Consider the following 22,288-nt stretch of genomic DNA (forward strand, 5'->3'; position numbering starts at 1 on the left):
CTCCGTGATAATCAGAGGGCAAACCCTGGCGTGGCCAGCCCTGGAGTCCAGGGCTAGAGAGGAGGAAGAGCGGGACCTCACTTAGATCACCAAGCCAATCCCCCCCCCCCCCCCCCCCCCCCGCAGTGATGGGAATGGCAGAATTCATACCCTTGCCCGGCATCTGCGTGTCCTGGGCCCCAGGGAAGACTTTTACATGTGTCAGCTCCTTAGATCCTAGGAATTAGCTCCTGCATTTACAGAGGGACAAACTTCACTCAGGGAACTTATGGAGCTAGAATGTAGGGGGTCAGGACTCAGACCCAGAAACTCCCAAGTCCACGTGCCTGTTGCACTGTTCAAATCTCAGGGCTCTGATTCTGCTCCCCACAGCTTTGGCCTTGAGGAACTGCATTTCTGCCAGCAGATGAGCATGCTACTTTAGGCACTTGGCTTTGTTTATGGAGATGTTGACTTGAATTGGGGGGTGAGCAACCCAGATTAAAAGGTGTCAAAGCCCTCAAAGGGTCTGGATGCTGGGTGGGCAGAGAACATAGCCTGGGGCCCCTGGAACTGCCTGTGGGCCAGCAGAGCAATGCTTCCCTTGGCGTTCCTTTCCCCTCCCGCTCCCCATGGTAAGCAGTCTTTGGTTGGGGTGGTGCCCCATATTTCCTGCAGCTTTCATGCTCAATGAGGACTGGGTACAGAGGGGCCCAGATCTCAGACACTTACAGTGGAAGCACTTTAGGAGACCCTGGATCCCCGCTTGTGCGGATGATAATGGCAACCAACATTATCGAGCAAGCCCTTTGTGGCTGTTCACTGTTCCACAGTCTCCCTCTCTGGGTGGGTAGATATTCCTCACCTCTTTCCCAGGTGCGGGAGAGAGGGGTCTGGGAGCCACCCCCCCACCTCCACCGCTTCACTTCCAGGATATGTCGGAGCATAAATTGATTGCGGGTGTGAACGAGCTCTGGAAAATCTGCCTTGGCAAGTGAGTAGAAGACACGGTCATAAGTGCCATCTTCTGACAACATCACTGCTAACAGATTGGGAGAGTTCAACCTGGAGAGGAAAAGGAGGGGACCAGGGTCCACTCCCTTGATTAGAGACAGAGCCAGGGCAGAGGCAGGCCTAGTTCAGCACTCCCTGTGGGCTGCACAGTCCACAGTCTTCTGATCATGATTTTGCTCTCAGAATATCCAAATGGCCTGGGTAGCTTTGATATACATTAGTAGCCTAATGCAGCCTCGGGCCAGCCTCACTGTCTGTATTGTCTGGAAGGACTCGCCTCAGCCACCCTCTCATCGAGGCCCTTGGTACCATCAGTGAAGAGGGAGCAGGCAGCGGGGCAGCCCCTGGCCTGGGCCCAAGGCAGCCACTAGGGGGTGAGGTCTGCCTAGGGCCCAGCAGCTGAATGGAAGGGGGGGCAAGCCAGTGGGGGCTTTGCTGCGCCCCTCCCTCTGAAAGCCGTGCTGTGGCTGAGCGCTGCAGAGGCCGTGGTAGTCCAGATGCGGACAGAGGGTGGAGGAGGCGACTGCCAGCCTGTCCCTTCTCAAACTCCATCTCCCACATTGTCCTTGGAGACCCCCTGGGATGAACGATTGCAAAATTAAATTGGTAGGGTGTTCAAACAAATGCTGCGTGAGAGAATCTGGGTTTACTAATAAGGAAAACTTCAAAACGGGCTTTATTCAGGGGGAAGGAAGCATTAATCAGGATTTTCTTCACTTACAAGTGACAGAAGGCCTTCTCAGACTGGCTCAAGCCAAGAGCAGTGTTTATTACTCGCTTAACTGAAGAAGTGCCTAGTTTCAGGCACAGTAGGTCCGAGTGCCCTGGTGAGGTTTGATGGTGACTGTCCCTGCCACTTGCCAGCAGATGAGCATGCTACTTTAGGCACTTGGCTTTGTTTATGGAGATGTTGACTTGAATCGGGGGGTGAGCAACCCAGATTAAAAGGTGTCAAAGCCCTCAAAGGGGCTGGATGCTGGGTGGGCAGAGAACATAGCCTGGGGCCCCTGGAACTGCCTGTGGGCCAGCAGTCTCTTCCTTCTTGGCTCTGCCCACGCTGCGGCAGGATGGGCCCCAGGCAGTGCCAGGCTTTGACCTGGAGGTTGGAGGAAGGGGCTCTTTCACATCCATCCCACCAGAACTCCTGGGCCCAGCTCTCTGGCTCTCTTGGGCCACGTGTTTGTCCCTGGTCAGGGGGACAAAGTGCTCCGGGGCTTGGAACAAGGGGTCACCCTCCCTTGAGTCCCACGGATTGAGATAGCGAGGAGGTACCCTGAACTTGCACTGACCTGGAGCAGATGTGGGTTGTCCCAGCAGTGTGACAGTCGGCAGGGGCCCAGTGTACTGTTTCTGTCTGTTGCTGGCATTTCTCTAACCCATTTAAGGGTTGACTTGGCTACCCCGTAGGAATTTAGGTGGCAACAGGACATACGGAAAGCAGGTGATTGATTTCACTGTGTGTCTCTTTGAAGTCCAAGTTTGCATGGGGAAAATGATGAGCCTGGGCCTGGCCTTGCCTGGTTGCAGATACACCACTGGTGAGAACTGCTTACAGGCCTCCCTGCTTCCCAGGGCTCAGGATTTAGTCTGGGAGGCGCCCACAGATCTAAAAGACATACAGGCAGTTGAATATAATCCCTTTCTTTGTATGAGCCAAAATTCTAGCATTATTATAGCTGTTGGGTGTCCTGCAGAAAAACCCTTGTCATATGTGACTCTTGTAGGATTTTACCTCGCTGCCCAAATTCTAGGCCAGGTATCAGACTTCACATTTGCGTTAGTGCCCTTTTGTTCTTCTGACCCTTTCACAAGTGCCCGTTTGATCTTTGTAAGTCTTGACCCACTGTCTTTGAGGAAGTTGACCCTCCTTCCACACCCTGCCCCACTGAGTGCAGCAGAGACTGTCAGCCTCTTGGGGACCAGGGCCTAGGGCCCCCTGCAGTGTGACTTCTTACCAGCCCTGTCTGGAGGGGCCGAGGGTGGCTGACAGTGTGGCTGGCATTGCTTTCCTCTCATGACTGAGATCATATACATTTGCCCCAGGTGTTCCGTGCAGTGCCCAGAGTTGATAGCCACCATTCTGACTAAGCATCTCATATGGAAGAGAAGGGGTTGTGGCTCCTTAAAGTCAGCAGCACATCCCAGTACAGCTAGAATTTGTCAGCTGTGCGGAGGCCGGCTCTCAAGTGTCACCAACACTTCTGAACCCAGATATCTGGCCCTTCACTGCGAAAAAGAAATACTAATAACAAAATTGCGTAATTTATAATTAAATGTAGACTTAGAGTTTATAAACAAAGATACAGATTTAATAAGGTAATAAAATTAGAACAAAGCAAACCCAGGAGTCTAAGGCTGGAGGATTTCAGCAAGTCTAGTGGGCCAGTTGGTGGCCAGGGAAGGTAGTGGTGTCTCACCTGGTGGGTGAGTGTGAGAATGAGCCCTCTCCTCCTGTGGGGCTGGCCGATGCTAAGACCAGGGCAAGCACCGGAGAAGGTGGGCTGGCACGGGGACCCGTGCTCACTCTCCTCTACCTGTCACCAGTGAAGTTGTCTGGGGCTGGAGGTGCTTGTCTGCCAGATCCGTGATTGTGAGTGTGTTTGTTACACTGGCAGCTGAGCGGCTGGAGGGGAGATGCTCAAACGGGACAGGGTGTGGTTCTCAGCTCCATCTGTACTTGGGGGTCATCTGGAGACCCTGATGAAGCTTCGGCCCCTGGGCCCAGTCCTAGATATTCCAGTTAACCTGGCCCAGGATGGGCCCAGGTCTGGTGGTTTTACAGCTCCGAGGAGGACCGTCAGGTGCAGCTGGGGTAGAGAAGCATGGGTGCAGACCAACAGGGTTGGCATCATCTCAAGCCTGTGGGAAATGCAGAATCTCCAGCCCATTCCAGACCTCCTGGTCCAGGTCAGCATCATGACGAGATCCCAGGTGATTCGTGTGCACATCACTGCTTGCAGAGCAGCCTGGGGACATCCTGAAAGCATTAAGCCTGTCTCACAGTAGCCTAGAGATGAGGCAAATGAAGGGCAGGCTTACTGGTTGCCAGGTGCTATGGGGGCATCATGGATGAGGCACGCAGCCACGGGGTTCCAGGAAGATCGTGTGGGAAGGGCTTCCGGGCAGAAGGGCCAGCCTGGGCGAGGATCTGAGGACGGAGCTAGCGTGGCATCTGTGGCAGTGCTGGGAATTTGGGCAGCTTGGTTTTGGGGGCCTGGCATGGAGGGCTGTGTGTGTGATGGATGGGCAAGAGCCACCCCTGTGAGGCCATGTTTTGTGGGTGGGGTCTGCCTTCTGGCTGCTCCAGAGATGCTGGCAGGCAGGGCGCTGTGCCTGCTCAGACGGGCCACAGACATATAGCCAGTGGCTTGGTGCTGAGGGTCACGTGCGGTGGATGAGGCTGCGTGGATGTAGGTCGCCTCCTGCACTGTGGAGGAAACAAGAAACACCCTACAAGACGCACAACTGCGAGGCATCAGAAGGGAGTTCTGAGAATCAGGGAGGGCTTCAGGAGGGAGGTGAGACTGATCTGGATCTTGAAGGATGGTGGAGATTCGATCAGACACGTAAGGAGAGAGGGGAGGCAGGAAGTGGGGGGTGGCATGTGGGGAGGGACCAGTCCCCTTAGGTGAAAAGCCAAACAAGGTGATAAAAGAGCACGCGTGCCAAGAAAACACTGTAGACCGTTTACTGCCAGCTAACAGGGTCAGATAAAGATGGTTCAGAGGAGGGACAGAGAGCTGCCAGCCGAGGTTGGCAGGAGAGATTTTCAAGAGATGTGAGATTTGAGCTGGCCTTGAAGGGCTGGGAAAGTCGGCAGTAGGAAGTGGGCTGACAGGAAGGACTCCGAAGGAGCTCCAGGTGGAGGAGTCTGATCAGAAAACAGGTGGAGGAAGGAGAATGCAAGGTGAGTGAGCAGAGGCCTGGGAAGAGGGCAGATGGAGGGGCCCCGACTGGAGGCCACTGAGGTGGAATCTGCACAAGCAGGGGGCAGGGAGGTGGCCGCTGGCAGCTAAAGGGCAGGACGGCTGCGTGCCGAGGTTGTGGGGGGTGGGGGGATGTGTGGTGATGTGGGTGCTGGGAGGCCTCAGGAGGTCTCCGGTCACTGGCGATTCAGGTAGAGAGGACCTGACATGGGTGGGCGGGAAGCCTCTGCGTAGGCTGACCAAGGCGCCGGAGCCTGGCTGGGGGGAGCCCAGGAGCGTGGGAGAAGGGCGCCGCTCATTACGTGCTCTTGCAGACGAGACCTTGGCAGCGAGCCTTCTCTGTGAAGCAGCTGCTTGTTCAGGCTCCGTGAAAACCAGGGGCCAGTGATGCTGTCCAGAGCCCACGGCACCCCACACCCCCCCGCACTGCTGACACGAAGACCTGGTCCCAAAACTTCAGATTGAGAGCTTGCATAAATGCAGCTAGAAAATAGTCTCCTTGCCCTGCCCCCCCTCCCCCCGACACACAAAAAGAGAACAGAACCCAGTCATCAGGAATAAGCGATTAGAAAATAGAATGAAAAAAAAAAAAAAACACTTAGGGGTGAAACAAAAAAAAAAAATGCAAAAACACCCAGGAATAAACGGAGTCCAGAAACCACAAAACTGCAGGCTATGAAAATCGTGTACGTAAGAGTCCCGTCCTGGCTTTCTAATCTGCGGGGTCAGGTGATGCTTTCTCCCTCAAAATATAAAACGATGCTTTGTGTTTTAGGTTTTGGGGGTGAAATGTATAACACTTGTTCTAAATGTCGCTTGGAGAAATGGAAAGCAGGGCCAGACGATTTTTCAAAAGAAAAATACTGAAGGGAGTCTTGCTTTACATATGAACATGTAATGCAAAGATTTGCTGCCTGCAATCTGTCAGGCAAAGTCCTTTTTAAAAGGTTAGGTTGGAAACAACAACGTCAAAGTCAAAACATGTTCTTTGTATGTCTGCACAGCGGGGACGTGCGAGCTTCCTGTTTCCTCTTTGTAATGGCAGCAGAGACAGCGTGTTTCAAATGGGGGAAATAAATATTCAGTCTCTGGGTTTGGACCGCTAATAAAGCAATACAGAATTCCTGCCATTGGCAAGTTCATCGTCGTAATGATATTTTTGGTTGCTGTATTATTTTTTTAGGATTACCTATCCCTTTGCGTGCTCCAGTTCAAAGGAAAAACAGTCCTTTGGAATTTCTCAAGCTCTTGGAGGAATACATTTAGTTTTTCTAAATTAAATCCTACTCTTTTGAAAACTTATAACCACGTGTCATAAAACTCAACCACGTGGCTGAGACTTAGCCAGTTATTAGGTGAGATCTTTGAAGTTCATGATGTCTTGTAGTTTCGGGGAGAGGAGACAGAAAGGATGGACCCTTATGTTTGGTTGCTAGCCTTCCCCACGTGACTGAAGAAACGGGTTACCCTTCATTAACCAGGATCGTAGGTTATCCAGAAACTCTTCCCCTCTTGGGCTGCTTCAGTTAACTGAAAATTAGCTGTCTTCTCAGGTCAGTAGAAGATGATGACAATTGTGAACATTTACTGAGCACCTGTTCTGTGACCGCCGTTGTTGTGAGAATTTTCCAGTTTACCGGCACCACACACTGGTGAATGCTGCCTGTTTCTGAAATGGGGAAAGTGAGTCACAGAGGGTTTGAGTAGCTTGCCCAAGGTCACAGAATGAGGAAGTGGCAGGCCCAGGATTTGAATCCACACAGCCCGACTCTGGAAGTTTCTCCATCAACCACTCCCTATGCTTCCTTCCTTTCTCTGTTTTATTAGTAATCTTGGCCCCTCTGTCGATCATTTGATTTTTTTTTTTCTAGTCTCGAGAACAGATGGATGGACCTTTGATACGTGATTTAGCACTGAGCACAGAGGGAATGACCAGAAGCAGCATGGCCCTAGTGTGACCTTCCACAAAACACCTGTAGTGTGGGGCAGAGCCTTGCCAGTGCGGATGGTCATGTTGTCCTCTGTCTCTGCCTCCCTCTCCTGCACCCAGCCCTGAGTCCAGTCAGCGTGGCAGGCAGCCCCCTACCCTCTCTGGATCTTAGAGGCCAGGGAGGCAGTTCTGAGGCTCCTTCCCCAGCTCTGTCCCCTTTGCCTCCCCTCACCGCCCCCCCCCCCCCCACACTTAGCCAGGAAGCACTTTGTGAACCATCCCACTAGGCTCCACTGGCATCACTTCTGGAAACATCTTTCAGCTGTCCCTCTTCCCTCACTCTTGTCCGCACTTATTGCGGACAGAGGCGTGCCTTGTGCCCCCAGTGAGGAATCATAGCGGACGTGCCCTGTAATTGCATTAGGATAATCTATCCCGGCCAGAGAGCCCCCACCGTGGGCCTGGCTCTGATGACCAGTGGGGTCTATTAGGGCCTGGAGCCTGGCCAGAGGCCACATTATAGCTCACTTACGCACTATGGATTTGTCTCAGACTCCTTAATGAGGCCAGGGACTTGGTTTTCCTGCACATGTTTGCTTATTTTCCTGCTCTAACAGGCTGCCAGCCTGCAGGGCTGTATAAAATGTTCACTAATAGCTCGTGATTCAGGGGGTTGGCATTTCTCACAGTCACCACGGCTTGGCGGCCGTTTTCCTCCAATGCTCTCGAAATAACCAGAGAACGCTCTACCCTTTTCTTAAAGTTGTAGGAGTCTGTTCCCTAAAAATGTTCTTTTTAGAGCTTTTGAGGAAATTTCTGGCGTCTCCTCAGCAGAGTTTGTTTGTGCCTCTGTCCTTTGAGTCCTGTGAGCTGCGTTGGCACAGGGCAGGGCTCTGTGTGTGTCAGGAGAGGTGTCTGTTAATTAAGGTGTGAATTAAATGACAGTCCCTTAACTGTGCCTGTAAGACTCAGCACTGGACACTCAGGCGGAGAAGGTGACACATCGCTTTGCCTTCCGGGAGCCAGCCATTGAGAGGACGACTGAGTTCTTCCCCAGAAGAAGCTTCATTGTGGGAGAGCCCTGGAGGGGCGTTTTGATGGAAGTCACCAGAAGATGTTGAATATGCTTTCATTGATACGTTCTGGAGGGTCTGTCTGCAGGATTTGTTCTTTTGAAAATGTGTGTGAAATACTGATGTCTTAGGCGTGGCAGGAAGGTCTAAGCAGCTTGCAGGGATGATGGGCGCCTGGGCTGCATCGACCCTCCCCACTGGTGAGCTGTGTGCCTTTGGACAAGACATTCTGCCCGCACTCCAGTGCTCTTACCTCTGAGCCGGATGCTTATTGTTGGCCCTGTGTGGGGCGGGATGGGGGGTGCTAGGAGGGCTTCATGAGGGTCAGAGCCACGCTCGGTGCCCAGACTTAGCCAGGGCCGGTGACCAGCACGTGACCACACAGACCCCCTCAGGTGACTGGTGCCTGCTCCTCGGTAATCATAGCCTCCCCCTCAGGGTCCTGAACTCAGTCAGAGTTTGGTGACCGCTTGGATTTCCTGAGAGAGGAACAAAAGCATTCTCTTTGAGGGATGGGGGAAGCTATTTCTATCCCCCAGGGGATTTTCTTTATCCCGAACACACCCAGCCCCCTGCCCTGCCTTGTCACTGAGTTCTCTGCTGACCCGGACTCCTCCTGGAACCTAAAACGCTTGGTCATGAGGATGTGGGATTAACGGGTTGGTGTCCCTTTTCCTGGCTTCTGCCCCGAGTGGACGGGCTGGGGCTCTGGACTGGGCCCCTCATCTTCCTGAGTGTGTACCTCAGTCCCTGCTTCGGTGGCAGACCCCCTCCCCTGCCGCGTACACCTTGAGTGGGATCCCATTCGCCCTTGTCTTTGCTTTTTTCCTCTGAAGGGGGAGGGGGGCTCTTCCTTGGCCATCCCCCACCTGCCCACGGGGTTCTCGCACTTACGGGGATCACCACATTTGAATCAGTGGAAATAGAACTTGGCGCTGGTTTGCCTGAACCACTGAGTCCCTGCTCGGATCTGGCATCTCTCCTCCGTTTTTGTGCCCAGCTCTCAGTGGTAATATCAGTATTTCCAAGTGGGACCAGCTTCTGGTTGCCCTTTGCCATATACAGTGTGTTTCTTGGAACTGACATTAGTGACTTCACACATTGCCCTAGCAACCAAGACAACTGTTGTGGCCGCAGCGGCCAGCGTCCTCGGGGTCTCTCTGAGTGACTGTCGTCCCGGTGCTGACCTGTCCCAGCATGCCGGGTGTGTCGGGCCCAGATCCTGACACCCCGTTCTCCCCCAGGGCTCTGAGTTACAGCTTACTGAAGACACTGCAGTTTTAGACTTCTGGATGTGGCCAAAGGAATCACCCAATCAAGTGCCTTTTGCTGTTTCATTAAAGGAGAGACCAGGATGCTTCTCTGGATGACACGGTGGAGAGGTGGTCTGCAGCCTGTCCTTTTCCTCCTCTACCTGCCCGCTTCCCATCTCTTGTTTTCCCTTTTCTCTCCAGGATGTCCCCAGGACACCCAGTGTAAAAACCATAAATGCATTCTGGCTGCCTTATTTACAAACCAGTGTCAGTCCTTGCTCTGCTCTTAGTCGACCCCCAACGTGTGACTCCAGAAAGACCCCTGTGGGAGTTATGATTATTCTGGGGCCCTTTAGCCCTGGGGAGATCTGCTGTGCATGGGCCTGTCCCCGCTTCCCAGACAAGCCAGACCCCTGATCCCCACTCCTAGGCCCACATCTCTCTTCTCCTCCTTTTCCTTGTCCTGGGCTTGGAAGGGCTTTCTAGAATGTCTGTAGCCCTCACCCCACATTATGTTCATTGCTCTATCCAGCCAGGCCCACTGAGGTGGGCTTCGATCCCTGTGGTGCAGTATCTTCAGACACAAGTCCTGTGACATTGGGACACTGTGGTCATGGACCAGATACTACATACTATGGCTTACAGCAGCACTTCTCACTCTTTTACTTCCTGATGAATTTTTTTTTAATTTTTACAGAGCCTTACTAGAAGGAGAAAGTAATCCAGAGATACTGATCTTGACTGAGCGCATCGAAAATGTGCCACAAGGTAAATATAAGAAAAGCTAAATATTTAATTTTAGGGTGTTTTCTATATGAACAGATTGATTCCATGGTTAAATAGTAAGGCATCATTTGTCAGGAAGAATTTGGGATTAGGTATGATTTTTTTTTTTTTTTTTTCAGATAAGTGTCATTCATGCCTCTCTTAAGTACCAGCCAGATTTTATTTGATAGGCTGTGGTTTAAATAGCAATGTAAGTGTGAATGCATGGGACAGTGTTTAGTAAGCGTATTTATTCATCTAGCCAATACTTTGGGGGCGTTTCCTACCCAGTGTGGTGAGTGGGGAGGAGGGGGGTGCTGATGGAGAGGTGGGAGGGGTGAAGGGCGAGGAGACAGTGGACATGGACTTGTTTGTCATACCCTTCAGAAGGAACACCCTTTACGGACCAAAGACTTACAGGTTGTTTCCCCCCCCCCCCCCCCCCCACTTCTGGATATATATCTTTTTTTATTTTTTATTTATTTTTTTCCCTTTTATTTTTTGATTTTTTTTCAATATGAAATTTATTATCAAATTGATTTCCATACAACACCCAGTGCTCATCCCAACACGTGCCCTCCTCAATATGCGTCACCACCCCTCCCCCTCCCCCTCCCCCTCCCCCCCCCCCCCCCCCCCCCCATCAACCCTCAGTTTGTTCTCAGTATTTAAGAGTCTCTTATGGTTTGCCTCCTTCCCTCTCTGTAACTTTTTTTTCCCCCTTCCCCTCCCCCCGGTCTTCTGTTAAGTTTCTTAGGATCCACATAGGAGTGAAAACATAGGATATCTGTCTTTCTTTGCCTGTCTTATTTCACTTAGCATAACACTTTCCAGTTCCATCCATGTTGCTACAAAAAGCCATACTTCATTCTTTCTCATTGCCACGTAGTAGTCCATTGTGTATATAAACCACAATTTCTTTATCCATTCATCAGTTGATGGACATTTAGGCTCTTTCCATAATTTGGCTATTGTTGAAAGTGCTGCTATAAACACTGGGGTACAAGTGCCCCTATGCATCAGCACTCCTGTATCCCTTGGGGAAATTCCTAGCAGTGCTACTGCTGAGTCATAGGGTAGATCTTACAGTTTTAACACAAGTGTCAGGAGGTATTACTTTGTACGGCAAGTAGTCTGCTCTCTGGAACTCGCTAGCCCATGGGGGCAGAGGTGGGAACGGTTATACCATTTGTATTACTGAGCTGCATTGGCCCGGGCAGCTCAGATTGACATGGGTAGCAGGTGTCACTGGGTGCCCTAAGGTCTGTCTTGATTGAGGCCAAAAGCTACAGAATAAAGGTCATATTTCCTGTAGCTACGGAACCAATGAACAGGTTAGTGTTCACTAGAAAGGCCCTAAGAAACCTGTAGGATAACTTTAAAAAGGAAAAAAGAAAAGCTTAAAAGCCATATAGAATCTTAAAGGGCTTTCTGGCTAAGCAAGGCAGATTAAATTACTTATAGTATGTTAGTATATACCTTATTCAGCAGAGTTTCGGTCTGCATGAGTATTACCATATTCAAAATCATGGCAAATTGGGAATGCATATATTTGGTACATCTGTCAGGAGAATATTTAGTTAACTGCCAGTCTGGATAGGTGGCATATTAAAAAAAAAACAATAGTTTCCATCTTTATTTTTCAAAAACAGCAGGCAATTCACAGATTTGAAAGGTCACTGATTCAGAACAATAATTTTGGTTTCAGGTGTCTGTGACTGGTAGGAATTGGGTCTTAGACAATATCCAGTAAGTTTACTTACTGATTTTGAGAGTAAGGTTGAAAAAAAGCAAAGATGTTATTCACCAGATTTCAAGGTTTACTTCAGTCACTTAGATTTTTTACTTGAGGCTATTTAAGTCTGAAAGTCCATCACATCACTTAGAAGGGAGAGAGGAGAAAAGGGCTGGGGCCACACTTTGAGAAGAACCACCAGTTGAGGGCCAGGGCTTGCTAATCTTTGACTAGCTGAGTTCTTGGAGCCTAGCGAGAACTCAGCAGGAGGGTTACTGGGGGCCTCTGTTAACTTGTTTCATTCACTGATTGTTTCATCTGGCTTGTTAAAGGATACAGAGACAGTATTTGCAAACTAAATCTATTTTAGCAGTTATGGATTAGGCTAAAAGAAAGTAGCATTAGAATAAAGAGGACCAGTTGTGAACTCTTTTAATAGGCTTTGAGTTTCCAGATAGTTGTGTGTCCTGTGTGATATACACGCAGTTAACTGTTCACTGAATAAATGTACGGATGTGTTCTTAGATAGTGAATTTATCAATACTTATGAATACACTTATGTTTCTTTTGTAATATTGTATAGAATAATTCTGGCCACTTGCCCACACTCGGTTGACAGCCTAAAACCAGTCTGTCATCTTCCATATTTCTTGGTGAACCTTAATTAAAGATCAGATGGTTCTTGCAGTTTCCCAGGGATTCATCTTCTGGGGCTTCTCTGTTTTTTTTTTTTATTTTTTATTTATTTTTTTTAACATTTATTTATCCTTGAGACAGAGAGACAGAGCATGAACAGGGGAGGGGCAGAGAGAGAGGGAGACACAGAATCCGAAACAGGCTCCAGGCTCTGAGCTGTCAGCACAGAGCCCGACGCGGGGCTCCAACTCACGGACCGCGAGATTGTGACCTGAGCCGAAGTCGGCCGCTTAACCGACTGAGCCACCCAGGCGCCCCTGGGGCTTCTCTGTTTAAGATCAGTATATTGACCTGAAAGGAGGAATCTTGGAGAAAATGTCCTGGCCTGGTCTTTCTCTTGTACCCTGAGCTCTGTCCTAAAGAGGCCCTTGGCTTTGGCTGATGTGACAGGGAGATCAAGGGTGGAGAGTGGGCTTTGCTAGGCTCAGCCGGATGGGGTGTGGTGGGCACAAGGGGGCGCTCTCAGGGTGGACGGTGCTCTTGACCACATTCTAACCCACCAGCTGCTATGCCTGAGAGCAGGTACCCACCTGGAGTTTGGACATCCCCGAGGGTAAGCACCCTCTGTGGACCATCCGGAGCAAAGCAAGGAGCCCAGGATCAGGACATTAAAACAGACTGTAGTGTTGGTGACTGGTCAGCTTCCTGCTCTGGCTCCCTTTCAAATGGACAGTTTGTAAGAAAAAAAATAGAAGTATAAAAATAGAAGAAGCCAGGGAGCTTTAGAAAAAGTTAACCTCGTCAATACTTGTTGGCCCAACATGGAAACCAGTGACAAATCAGAGCATATTAAATGGGGGAGAGAGACTGCCAGTTAGCGTGGAGTGATCTCGTACTTTGTAATAATGAAGCTCTCTTCTCCACGGAAATAAGTAAAATAAACTCAGGCTATCAACAAAGCAGCAATGCATGTTTCCAAACTATCACGGTACTGTGAAATTTAATCCACAGAGACTAGCGCCCAGCTTCTCGAATGCACGTGCCGAGCTGCGCGAGCTCACGTTTGCTGATGTTTGTGAAGGTGGATGATATTTGAAGATCAGCAACGAGAGCAAAGTGTTGTGCTATGGCATGCATAGTGCTACATTTTATTGTAACGGGTTTTTTTTAAACTACCAAAATCAATGATTTGGGGGTGGAAAATAGCTCATTTGTAAATGCCCTTTCTGCCATAATAGTTTGTATTTATGATGATGGGATGGGATTTGACCTGTAGTGATGCCTTTAAGATGAGAGAGGTAATGATGACTGTCGTTTTCTGCAGAGTTCAGAAAAACATCCTATCAGTATGCCAGCACGGTGCTGCAGAGGGAAAATGAACGAAATCTGTTTCCCAGGCGGAAAGCACCTCTGGCCAGCTTCAGCCACAGCCTGGCGCAGCGCTCTCACCTGTCGGCAAAGCCCGGAGCTCGGCCCGCCGTCCCAGGTGCTGCGGGCAGTGGCTTCCTAGGCTCGGGATATTCTTCCCTAACCACTACCCGGTGGGAGAAAACTGACGGCAAAACTGCCGACTCTCAGGAAAAACCTGCCAACAGCCAAGCCAGCGTCAGAACTTTCTCTCCAGTGCCCGGTCTTTTAAGGGATACTGAGGCTCCAGCAAAAACATTCCCCGAAAGACCGAGAACCGCGGGTACAAAGGCCGCCTCTGCTAATGTAGCCAAAGAGCCCACCCTTGCCCAAAAGCCCTATCAGGACAATGTGTCGACAGGTGCTTCCAAAAGCACGTGGTCAAGTGAGAGAACCGTCCTTGTGGAAAAGAAGACGGGGGCTAATGTCACGAGAGAGCAGGAGAGAAACAGGCCAGGTGCCATCCAAACAAAGTGGGAAGAGAAGGTGTTTGATTCCAAAGAGAAGGCTTCAGAGGAGAGGAATCTAAGGTGGGAAGAGCTGACAAAGTTAGATAAAGAAGCAAGAAAAAGAGAAAGCCAGCAAATGAGGGAAAAGGAGAGAGGGAAGGAGTCGGCGAAGGAGAAGAGTGTTCGAGAAAGAGAGGTACCGATCAGTCTAGAAGTCTCCCAGGATAGCACACCAGGGGTGGCCCCGAAAGGTTTGCAGACTCCCCTCCAGGGGGATGCTCGTGACGGTGCAGGCAGAGGCATGGAAAAGAGGGAGGCCAGGTTCAGGCTGGACCGCAGCGACACCACCAGCTCCCCGAAGGGTGACTCCACGACCGAAACCATAGCCGAAAACATCGTGTCCAGTATCCTGAAGCAGTTTACCCAGTCTCCTGATACAGAGACATCTGCTAATTCTTTTCCGGACACGAAGGTCACTTACATGGACAGGAAGGAGCTTCCCGGCGACAGGAAAACAAAGACTGAGATAGTCGTGGAGTCGAAACTGACCGAAGAGGTGGATATTTCAGACGAGGCTGGCCTGGACTATCTTCTGAGCAAGGATGTTAAGGAGGTGGACCTGAAAGGAAAATCGGCTGAGCGGATGATAGGAGACATAATCAACCTTGGTCTGAAAGGAAGAGAGGGGAGGGCAAGGGTGGTCAACGTGGAGATCATTGAGGAGCCCGTGAGCTATGTTGCTGGTGAGAAGGCAGAGGAGTTTTCTACCCCCTTCGAAGTGGAGGAGGTTGATGATGTGTCTCCGGGCTCCAAGGGGCTGGGTGAGGAGCAAGAAGGTTATGGAGAAACAGACATCATGTTCTCAGGTAATCAGCATAAAAAGACCAAGCAGCCCCAAGAGAATGTAACTCACGTCGAAGAAGTAACGGAGGCGGGTGACTCAGAGGGAGAGCAGAGTTATTTTGTGTCGACCCCAGATGAGCACCCTGCGGGGCAGGACAGAGACGAGGGCTCGGTGTATGGGCAGATCCACATTGAAGAAGAGTCCACCATCAGGTACTCTTGGCAAGATGAAATCGTGCCAGGGACGCGGAGAAGAATAAAGACGGATGATGGGCTGGGGGAGAAGGTGGTGAAGCCGTTGGACATCTCAGAACCTTCTGTGGAGGAGGAGGTGGGTTATACTCACTGGAAGGAACAAGCTAGAAGTGGTGAATTTCATGCTGAGCCCACAGTCATTGAGAAGGAGATTAAAATACCACCTGAGTTCCACACGTCCATTAAGGGATCCTTCAAGGAGCCCAGACACCAGCTGGTGGAGGTTATTGGGCAGCTAGAAGAGAGCCTTCCGGAGCGCATGAAGGAAGAGCTGTCTGCTCTCACCAGAGAGGGTCAGGGCGGGCCCGAGAACGTTTCGGTCGACGTAAAGAAAGTCCACACCTCCGGGGGTAGGTCCGTGACCTTGGTTGCCGAAGTCAACCTCTCGAGAACCGTGGATGCCGATCAGTTAGACCTGGAGGAGCTGAGCAAAGACGAAGCCAGTGAAATCGAGAAAACCGTGGAGTCAGTGGTACGAGATAGTTTGGCCAGGCGGCACAGCCCGGCGCCTGGAAGCCCAGACGGGGAGACCGCAGAGGAGCCCCCGGCTGCCGGCTTTCGCTTCAAGCGCTGGGCCACCCAGGAACTGTACCGCCCCGGCGGTGAGGAGGGCGATGCCAGCCGGGCCTCTCAGGGCACGGAGCAGGTCGCTTCCCCGGGTCCTGTGTCAGCCACGGTAGAAGTCACCAGCCCGAGGGGCTTTGCCCAGTCACACGTGGTAGAGGACGTAAGCCGGTCTGTCAGGCGTGTTAAAGTAGACCCCACTGGGATTTGGAGGACTGAGCAAGTCTCACGAGAAGGACCCACTGCACAAGTGGTGGAGGTAAGTGGGGAAGGGGACCTAAGTCCGGCCCTGAGCTCGCCAGGAGCCACCTGGTCTGTGAGGCACTTCACCCTGAGTCCTGATCAAAGTCAAGTGTTCCAGGAAGTCTTCTTCCAAAGGTCTGTCCCTGCCTTTCGGGAGGCAGGGGGCACAGAAGAGCCTGGCCCGATAGAGCTGTCCACAGATATGGACACAGCGGGGAGGCGCAGTGTATTTGGCTCTGAACAGTTTCATGCTAAAAGGGAAATTACTTTTCAGGGCCCCATTTCTGGGTCGGGGAAGGTTGGCGATTATTTTCAAACAGAAGAGTCAGTACCCAGACTTCTGTAAAGGACCTTCAGGTGGGCCCCAGAGAGGGGTTGGGGAGCAGATCCAGTTCAGAGCCCCCCTTCCAGACAGAAGGGCGTTGAGTATCAGGGAAGCTTCCGTGAGCACTGAAGAGTGGTCAGGGGACGGCACATCTGTCAGGCAGGTCACGGTCTGGGCTCAGCAGCATCAGACCACTGAGCACATAGTTCCCCTGCCCCGGGAATTCAGCCACTCAGAAAGCAGTGCCCATGGAGAGGGCTCGGCAGACGTGAGCCAGGCTGCACGTAGTTCCGCTGTGGGTGGGAAGATCCTGATGACCGGAAAGAGCACCTCCCAAAGTGCCAGTTCCCAGTGGCCTCAGGAGGCCAGTGTGGGAGATGCACGAGGGGCAGAGGAGACACCGGGCATGAGCAGAGCCTTTAGGCACATTTGTCTGGGTCACACAGAGACCACAGCCTCTGAACGGGTTGTCTTCCACGAGCCCGTTTCCAAATCGCTTGCACCTGCCGGTTCAGCGGGCTCCCCTGAGCTAGGCGAGTTGGCAGACGGCAGCGGGGTGCTCAGGCACGTGGCACGGGGCCCCAGAGACTCTCCTTTTACCTTTCAGATGGACATGAGTCACGTGGAGGCGAGCCCCCGCTGGACGCAAGACACCACGGTCTTCTTCCCCGCAGGGACGGAAGCGGCGGCTCGTGGTGCCCCTGACCGTGGGGCCTGGAGAGACGGGGGCAGTGGGAATGCCTGGGTGGCCAGCGTGAGCTTTCAGGGCTCTTCCGGGGACGCACACCAGGTCCCCGGGGAAAAGGGCAAGGCGCAGGCTGAGTTTGACAAGACGGTGCAGCTACAGAGGATGGTAGACCAAAGGTCGGTGATTTCGGATGAAAAGAAAGTTGCCCTCCTCTATCTAGACAGTCAGGAGGAGGAGAGTGAGGGCCGCTGGTTTTGATAAGCAAATATTTTGTTTTCAGTGGTGTCTTATCTGGTAACACAGTAACACACAGAGGCCTTTACTTCTTTGAAGGAGGGAGGCTCAGTCTTTACGAAGACCTCCCCACTTTTCTTACTTTCTCCAAAGAGCGCTCCAGGCGATGTCACTTTACTTTATAATCTGTAAAGGTGTCAAATGAATTCATGCCTTTGAAGGCATTTGAATTTTATTTTTGAGTTGGAACTTTGACACAAATATTTTTTTTATCTTTTTAGTCTTAAAAGTTCCTTTTTCTGGAGTTTTCTCTCCACTGCTTGAGACAGTTTCGACCAATTTTGCTCCTGGTCACGGAAATGCCTCACATCTGTTTGAAGTTATAATCAACTCTCTATAGGGAAAATGCCTAAATGGTAACAATATAGTAAGATGCCTATATGATAACAAGATTAAAGTAATATATTTAAGAGTAAATTTTATTTGCATGTGCTAGTATGAAATAATCAACTAACATTTAAAAGGAAAAATGCGTACATTTGTCACTTTTCCAAGTCTTTTCAAAAAGAAATCCTAGGAAAGAAGCAGATTGCTTCCATAAAAGATAAAAGTGAAAAAAAAAAACAACCTAAATGGTTCTAAATTTAGGAAAAAGTTAAGTTCACTTTGAGACTTGAATGAATTGCTTTCTATGTGCAGAACTCCAAAAAACATATAGTATTTTTGTTTATGGAGAGGATAGCTTCAGCCCATTTGATATTCCAAGTCCACACGCTTGCTATGTTCGTGTAAATTCTTAGAAGCCCACCCTGGGCTTATGTGTAGGGAAAGTGACTGTTGGGAATGCGTTATTGTATTTCCTTTCTCACAGCACTGGGTTGTTAAGTAGCATACAGTCTAAGTATTCTTGTTTGTTACAACCTAAGTTCTGGAGTAGCCAGCTCCCGCCAGAGTGTTAAGCTTCTCCATACCTTAACCCTTAGCCCTGTCTACACATTTAATTTTACTGGCGGGAGGCAGACCCTGAAGACAGTAAAGAGAATGCTGATGATGCTCAAGCTAGAGCCTGGCTTGCCAGATGATCCTGTGCCGTGACATTGGAAGCACAGGGTGGACTGTGCCTCCCAGAGAAGGCCTTGCAACGCACCGCTAAAGGGACCGAAGTCTGGGTGATGCAAAATGACAACCAACCTCGAGGACGTTTTTGCATTTTCTTTTTTTTTTTTTTTAACGTTTATTTATTTTTGAGACAGAGAGAGACAGAGCATGAACAGGGGAGGGGCAGAGAGAGGGAGACACAGAATCTGAAACAGGCTCCAGGCTCTGAGCGGTCAGCACAGAGCCCGACGTGGGGCTCAAACTCACAGACCGTGAGATCATGACCTGAGCCGAAGTCGGACACTTAACCGACCGAGCCACCCAGGCGCCCCCGTTTTTGCATTTTCAACAGAAATCATTACAGCTGGGGTGTTTTGCCCAGGGAAGAGAATACTAATGTTACATAGGATAAGATGTTTTGTGGGAGGGACTGGGTGCCTCTCCTGCTGCCCAGCACCCAGGAGGGGCCCTGGAGGAAGGCAAAGGCCCTACCCTCGCGGGCCACGGGATGCTGACGTGCAGGTACACACCGTGAAGTTGAAGGTACTAGAAAGAGTGAGTGTGCTTTACTGGGTTTGTTTTATTTTACATAAGGGTATTGCTTTTAAGGCTTCGTCTTTAAAGGTAGCGGCACACAGAAATTACCTCTCCAGCAGCACAGTATTATTTTAATCCAAACTAGTTGCTTGCACATAACATTGTTTAAACTGTACTTCCGGTAACAATCCTAGAACTGCCAGTAGGACACTGAGGAATAGTGATTGGAGGTAATGCCATCCTCTAGTGGGTTATGATGTTGGGGGTGGTGGTTATGGCATGAGGGTCTTCCCTCGGTGGGGGGAGGGGGGATGTCACACAGTGGCCCTCAGCTCCTAGAAATGGCTACAGCAGGTAGTTTAGGGAGAGTGCATTTTCTTAATAAGTGGAGGAGAAATGCAGCCAAGTTTTCAGGATGATCCATTTTACAAACACTGTGAATCGGGGTATAGAAAAAGTTGAACTGCAAGTTTAAACCTTTGCTATCTTCCAAATGAACTAGTAATTGTCACAGACTGGTACAGAGGTGATGGCTTGGCAAACAAAGCCTTCTTGTTTCTCATATAGTCAAAGATGGGCGATTTTATGTTAGCTGTAATTGGTAATGGTATTTGTAGAAGTGATTTATTGGTCAAGGTGACAGCCTACTGTTTTGATGGCGACACAGACTGAGGATGGGGAGTCTGTTATGTGAGTCTGAGTGGGCTTACTTTAATGTCCCTCTCTTGCCTTGTGATCTTGTGAATGAGTGCTAACAGGGACAGATTATTAATATCATGACCCACTTCTCTTTGGAAAATATCTTAGGTCTTAATTTATATTTCCATGTTAGAACACATGTCTTCAAGAAGCATCCTGCCAAGAGTACTTACCAATATGGACTCCTGAGCTGTCTTTGGTTACTCAGTCTCTGGATCACCCAGGAGCAGGCATGCCCTCCACACTGTGAAGGTCGCCTGAAGGTTCTGTGTCCTTTAAAACCAGTCGCTCTGGAGACCATAGAAATCAACTTTGTGGGTTGGGACAGAACCAATTTTTGCTGTTGTATAGACAAAACAGTATTAATGGAATGTTTTTCACCTTCCCACTGGTTGTTTTGATATCATTTGTTTCAAATGTATATTTAGAATGGAATCACTTACAAAGCTCATCTTTCTAAGCTCCTGTTCCCTACAAAGGGAAATGTCACAAGAATGTATAAAAATAAAAATCTAAGAAAAAAAAAAAAAAAAACCTCCACATTGTTCCTAAAGAGAATGAATGTTTTCCAGTAGGTGTTTTTGTGGTTTCTATTTAAGCTCTAATTAAAGCATCTATGTGTTTTACATGCATGATTTTTTTTTTTTAATGGTTGCACGGAATCACTGGGGAGAATATGTATGGAAAGTTCTGGCCCTTTACCCAAATCAGAACTTGATACTGTTAACACAAAACTACAAAGCGTAGCAGACAGAGCAAAAACCAGCTGGCTCATATTCAAATATAGACTGGGCAGTTTGTGGTAAGAACGTGGTCATCACAGCCTGGAAGGCTAGTGTCAGTAGGGTGACCAGCCATCCTGTTTTGCCTGGGATGGAGGGGTCCCCCGGGACATGGTTTCAGTGCTAAAACCAGGACCGTCCTCGGCACACCAAAATGGTTACTTTGAGTGCAAATCGGAGTGGTTAGTTAATCCTGGCTGTTTCTTAGGTGCTTGAAAAACTTGCAGTAGATTGAGACAAAGGAATAGTTATTAGGTACCCTTACCTGTCTAACTTTTTACCACCCCCTCCCCATGACTATCTATAGTCTTTCTCTCGTGTTGAAGTTCACACATTTAATAGATGGGAGACATTTGGGTGGGACATTCCTATATTCATTCTTTCCTTGGGGTGGGGACTAAATTTTTTAAAATATATTTTAGTTTCTGTGATTGCAAGATATTATCCTCCAAGAAAGACAGGAAGAAGTAACATCAGAATTCACTTTTTTCCCCCAAAGCCTAGCATGGGCTGTCTGCTCAGGCTGCTATGACAGCGTACTGCAGACTGGGAGGCTTTAACAATGGACATTTCTCTCTCCCAGTTCTGGAGGCTGGAAGTGAAGGATCAAGATGCTGGTAGATTCGATGCCCGGTTGTGGCTCTCTGCCTGGTTTGCAGACGGTCTTCCTGCTGAGACCTAACGTGGTGGAGAGAGCGATCTTCTGTCTCGTGTCTCTTCTCATCAGGGCACTAATCCCATTCACGGGGCTCTCGTCTCCCAGAGGCCCCACCTCCTAATACATTCACATTGGGGATTAGGGCTTCATGAATTTTGGAGGTACACACACATTCAGTCCCTGGCAGACTCCAACGTGGTAAATATTTAAAATACTTATTCTACCATCCATGTCGGAACCTGTGTCTTCCGACTAGATGGGATACCTGGTGAGTAGTGACTGTGTCTCATGCCTCCAGCTTGCACATGGCCTTCATCCCACCTGGGATGAGTGGGTACGAGTGGGGGTGGCCTGTGTGGTCAGCTGCCATAGCTTCCAAGGGGGACAAGGGACCTTGCCTCTCTCTCTCCACCCTGCACAAATGGAACCAGAGCACCTACTGGGCACTAGAGTAGAAGGGGCCCGTGCTGCGTCCTGCTGGCATCTTAGCACCAGCCTACAGCCTTGCTGGGCCTCGGTCCGTGGGATGAGTGTGGGAAGGAGAAGGAACAATGCTGCCCACAGCCCATCCCGCCCACTGTGTACTCTACCTCCTTCCAGCACCCAGTCTCCTGTGGACACCATGGAGAAAGGTGCTCAAAACTTCCCACTCTGCTCTTCCCTTCTTGAGGGGCAATAGCTTCCCCTGCGGGAGACTGAAGACCATTGTGGATGTGAGTGCTCGTCCACTCCACCCTCCCTACCTCACATGCTGAACCCGGGGAAATAGCTGGGAGAGCACGGGGCCAAGGGCTGTGCCGACTCCAAAAAGAACCTCCAGAGGGCAGCCATGTTTCTCCTGCCTGGAGTAGAGGCCCCAGGAGTCAGCCGCCCTCTCCTGCAGCCCTTCCCCGCTGGCCTCACCCCTACTCCTCTGTCTTCATTCCCTTACACCCGCCTCCCCTGACCTCCAGCCCCTTTACTCCCATTACTCCCTGCCCTGCTGTACTGGGCTCTTTCCCTCTGTTACCAACTCGTTCTGCCACTTCATGTTTAGTAATTAGCATCCATGTTGGCTGGCGAGGTCTGAGAGGATGGGTACAGTGTGTCCTGTTTACTGTCAGGTCCCCAGTTCATAGCACTGGCCTGGTGCACGCAGGGTGCTCAGCCACGTTCAGTGGCTGTAGGAGTAAAGAGAAGCTTCCTCGCGTCCCTC

General features: G+C 50.2%; 1 protein-coding gene across 1 annotated transcript in view; it reads left to right on the forward strand.

Annotated features, from left to right (window-relative positions):
- The window catches only part of SYNM (synemin), a 28,605-nt gene extending 8,326 nt beyond the window's left edge, over positions 1–20,279 (forward strand). The window contains 4 exon segments of the mRNA XM_060617769.3: positions 9,873–9,943; positions 13,636–16,398; positions 16,401–16,451; positions 16,454–20,279. Of these exon segments, the coding sequence (XP_060473752.3) occupies positions 9,873–9,943; positions 13,636–16,398; positions 16,401–16,451; positions 16,454–17,343 (3,775 nt within the window). The 3' untranslated portion in view covers positions 17,344–20,279.
- The last annotated feature ends 2,009 nt before the right edge of the window (positions 20,280–22,288 follow it).

Source organism: Panthera onca, chromosome B3 (genome assembly GCF_046562875.1).
Source record: "Panthera onca isolate mPanOnc1 chromosome B3, mPanOnc1 haplotype 2, whole genome shotgun sequence".
NCBI lineage: Eukaryota > Metazoa > Chordata > Mammalia > Carnivora > Felidae > Panthera > Panthera onca.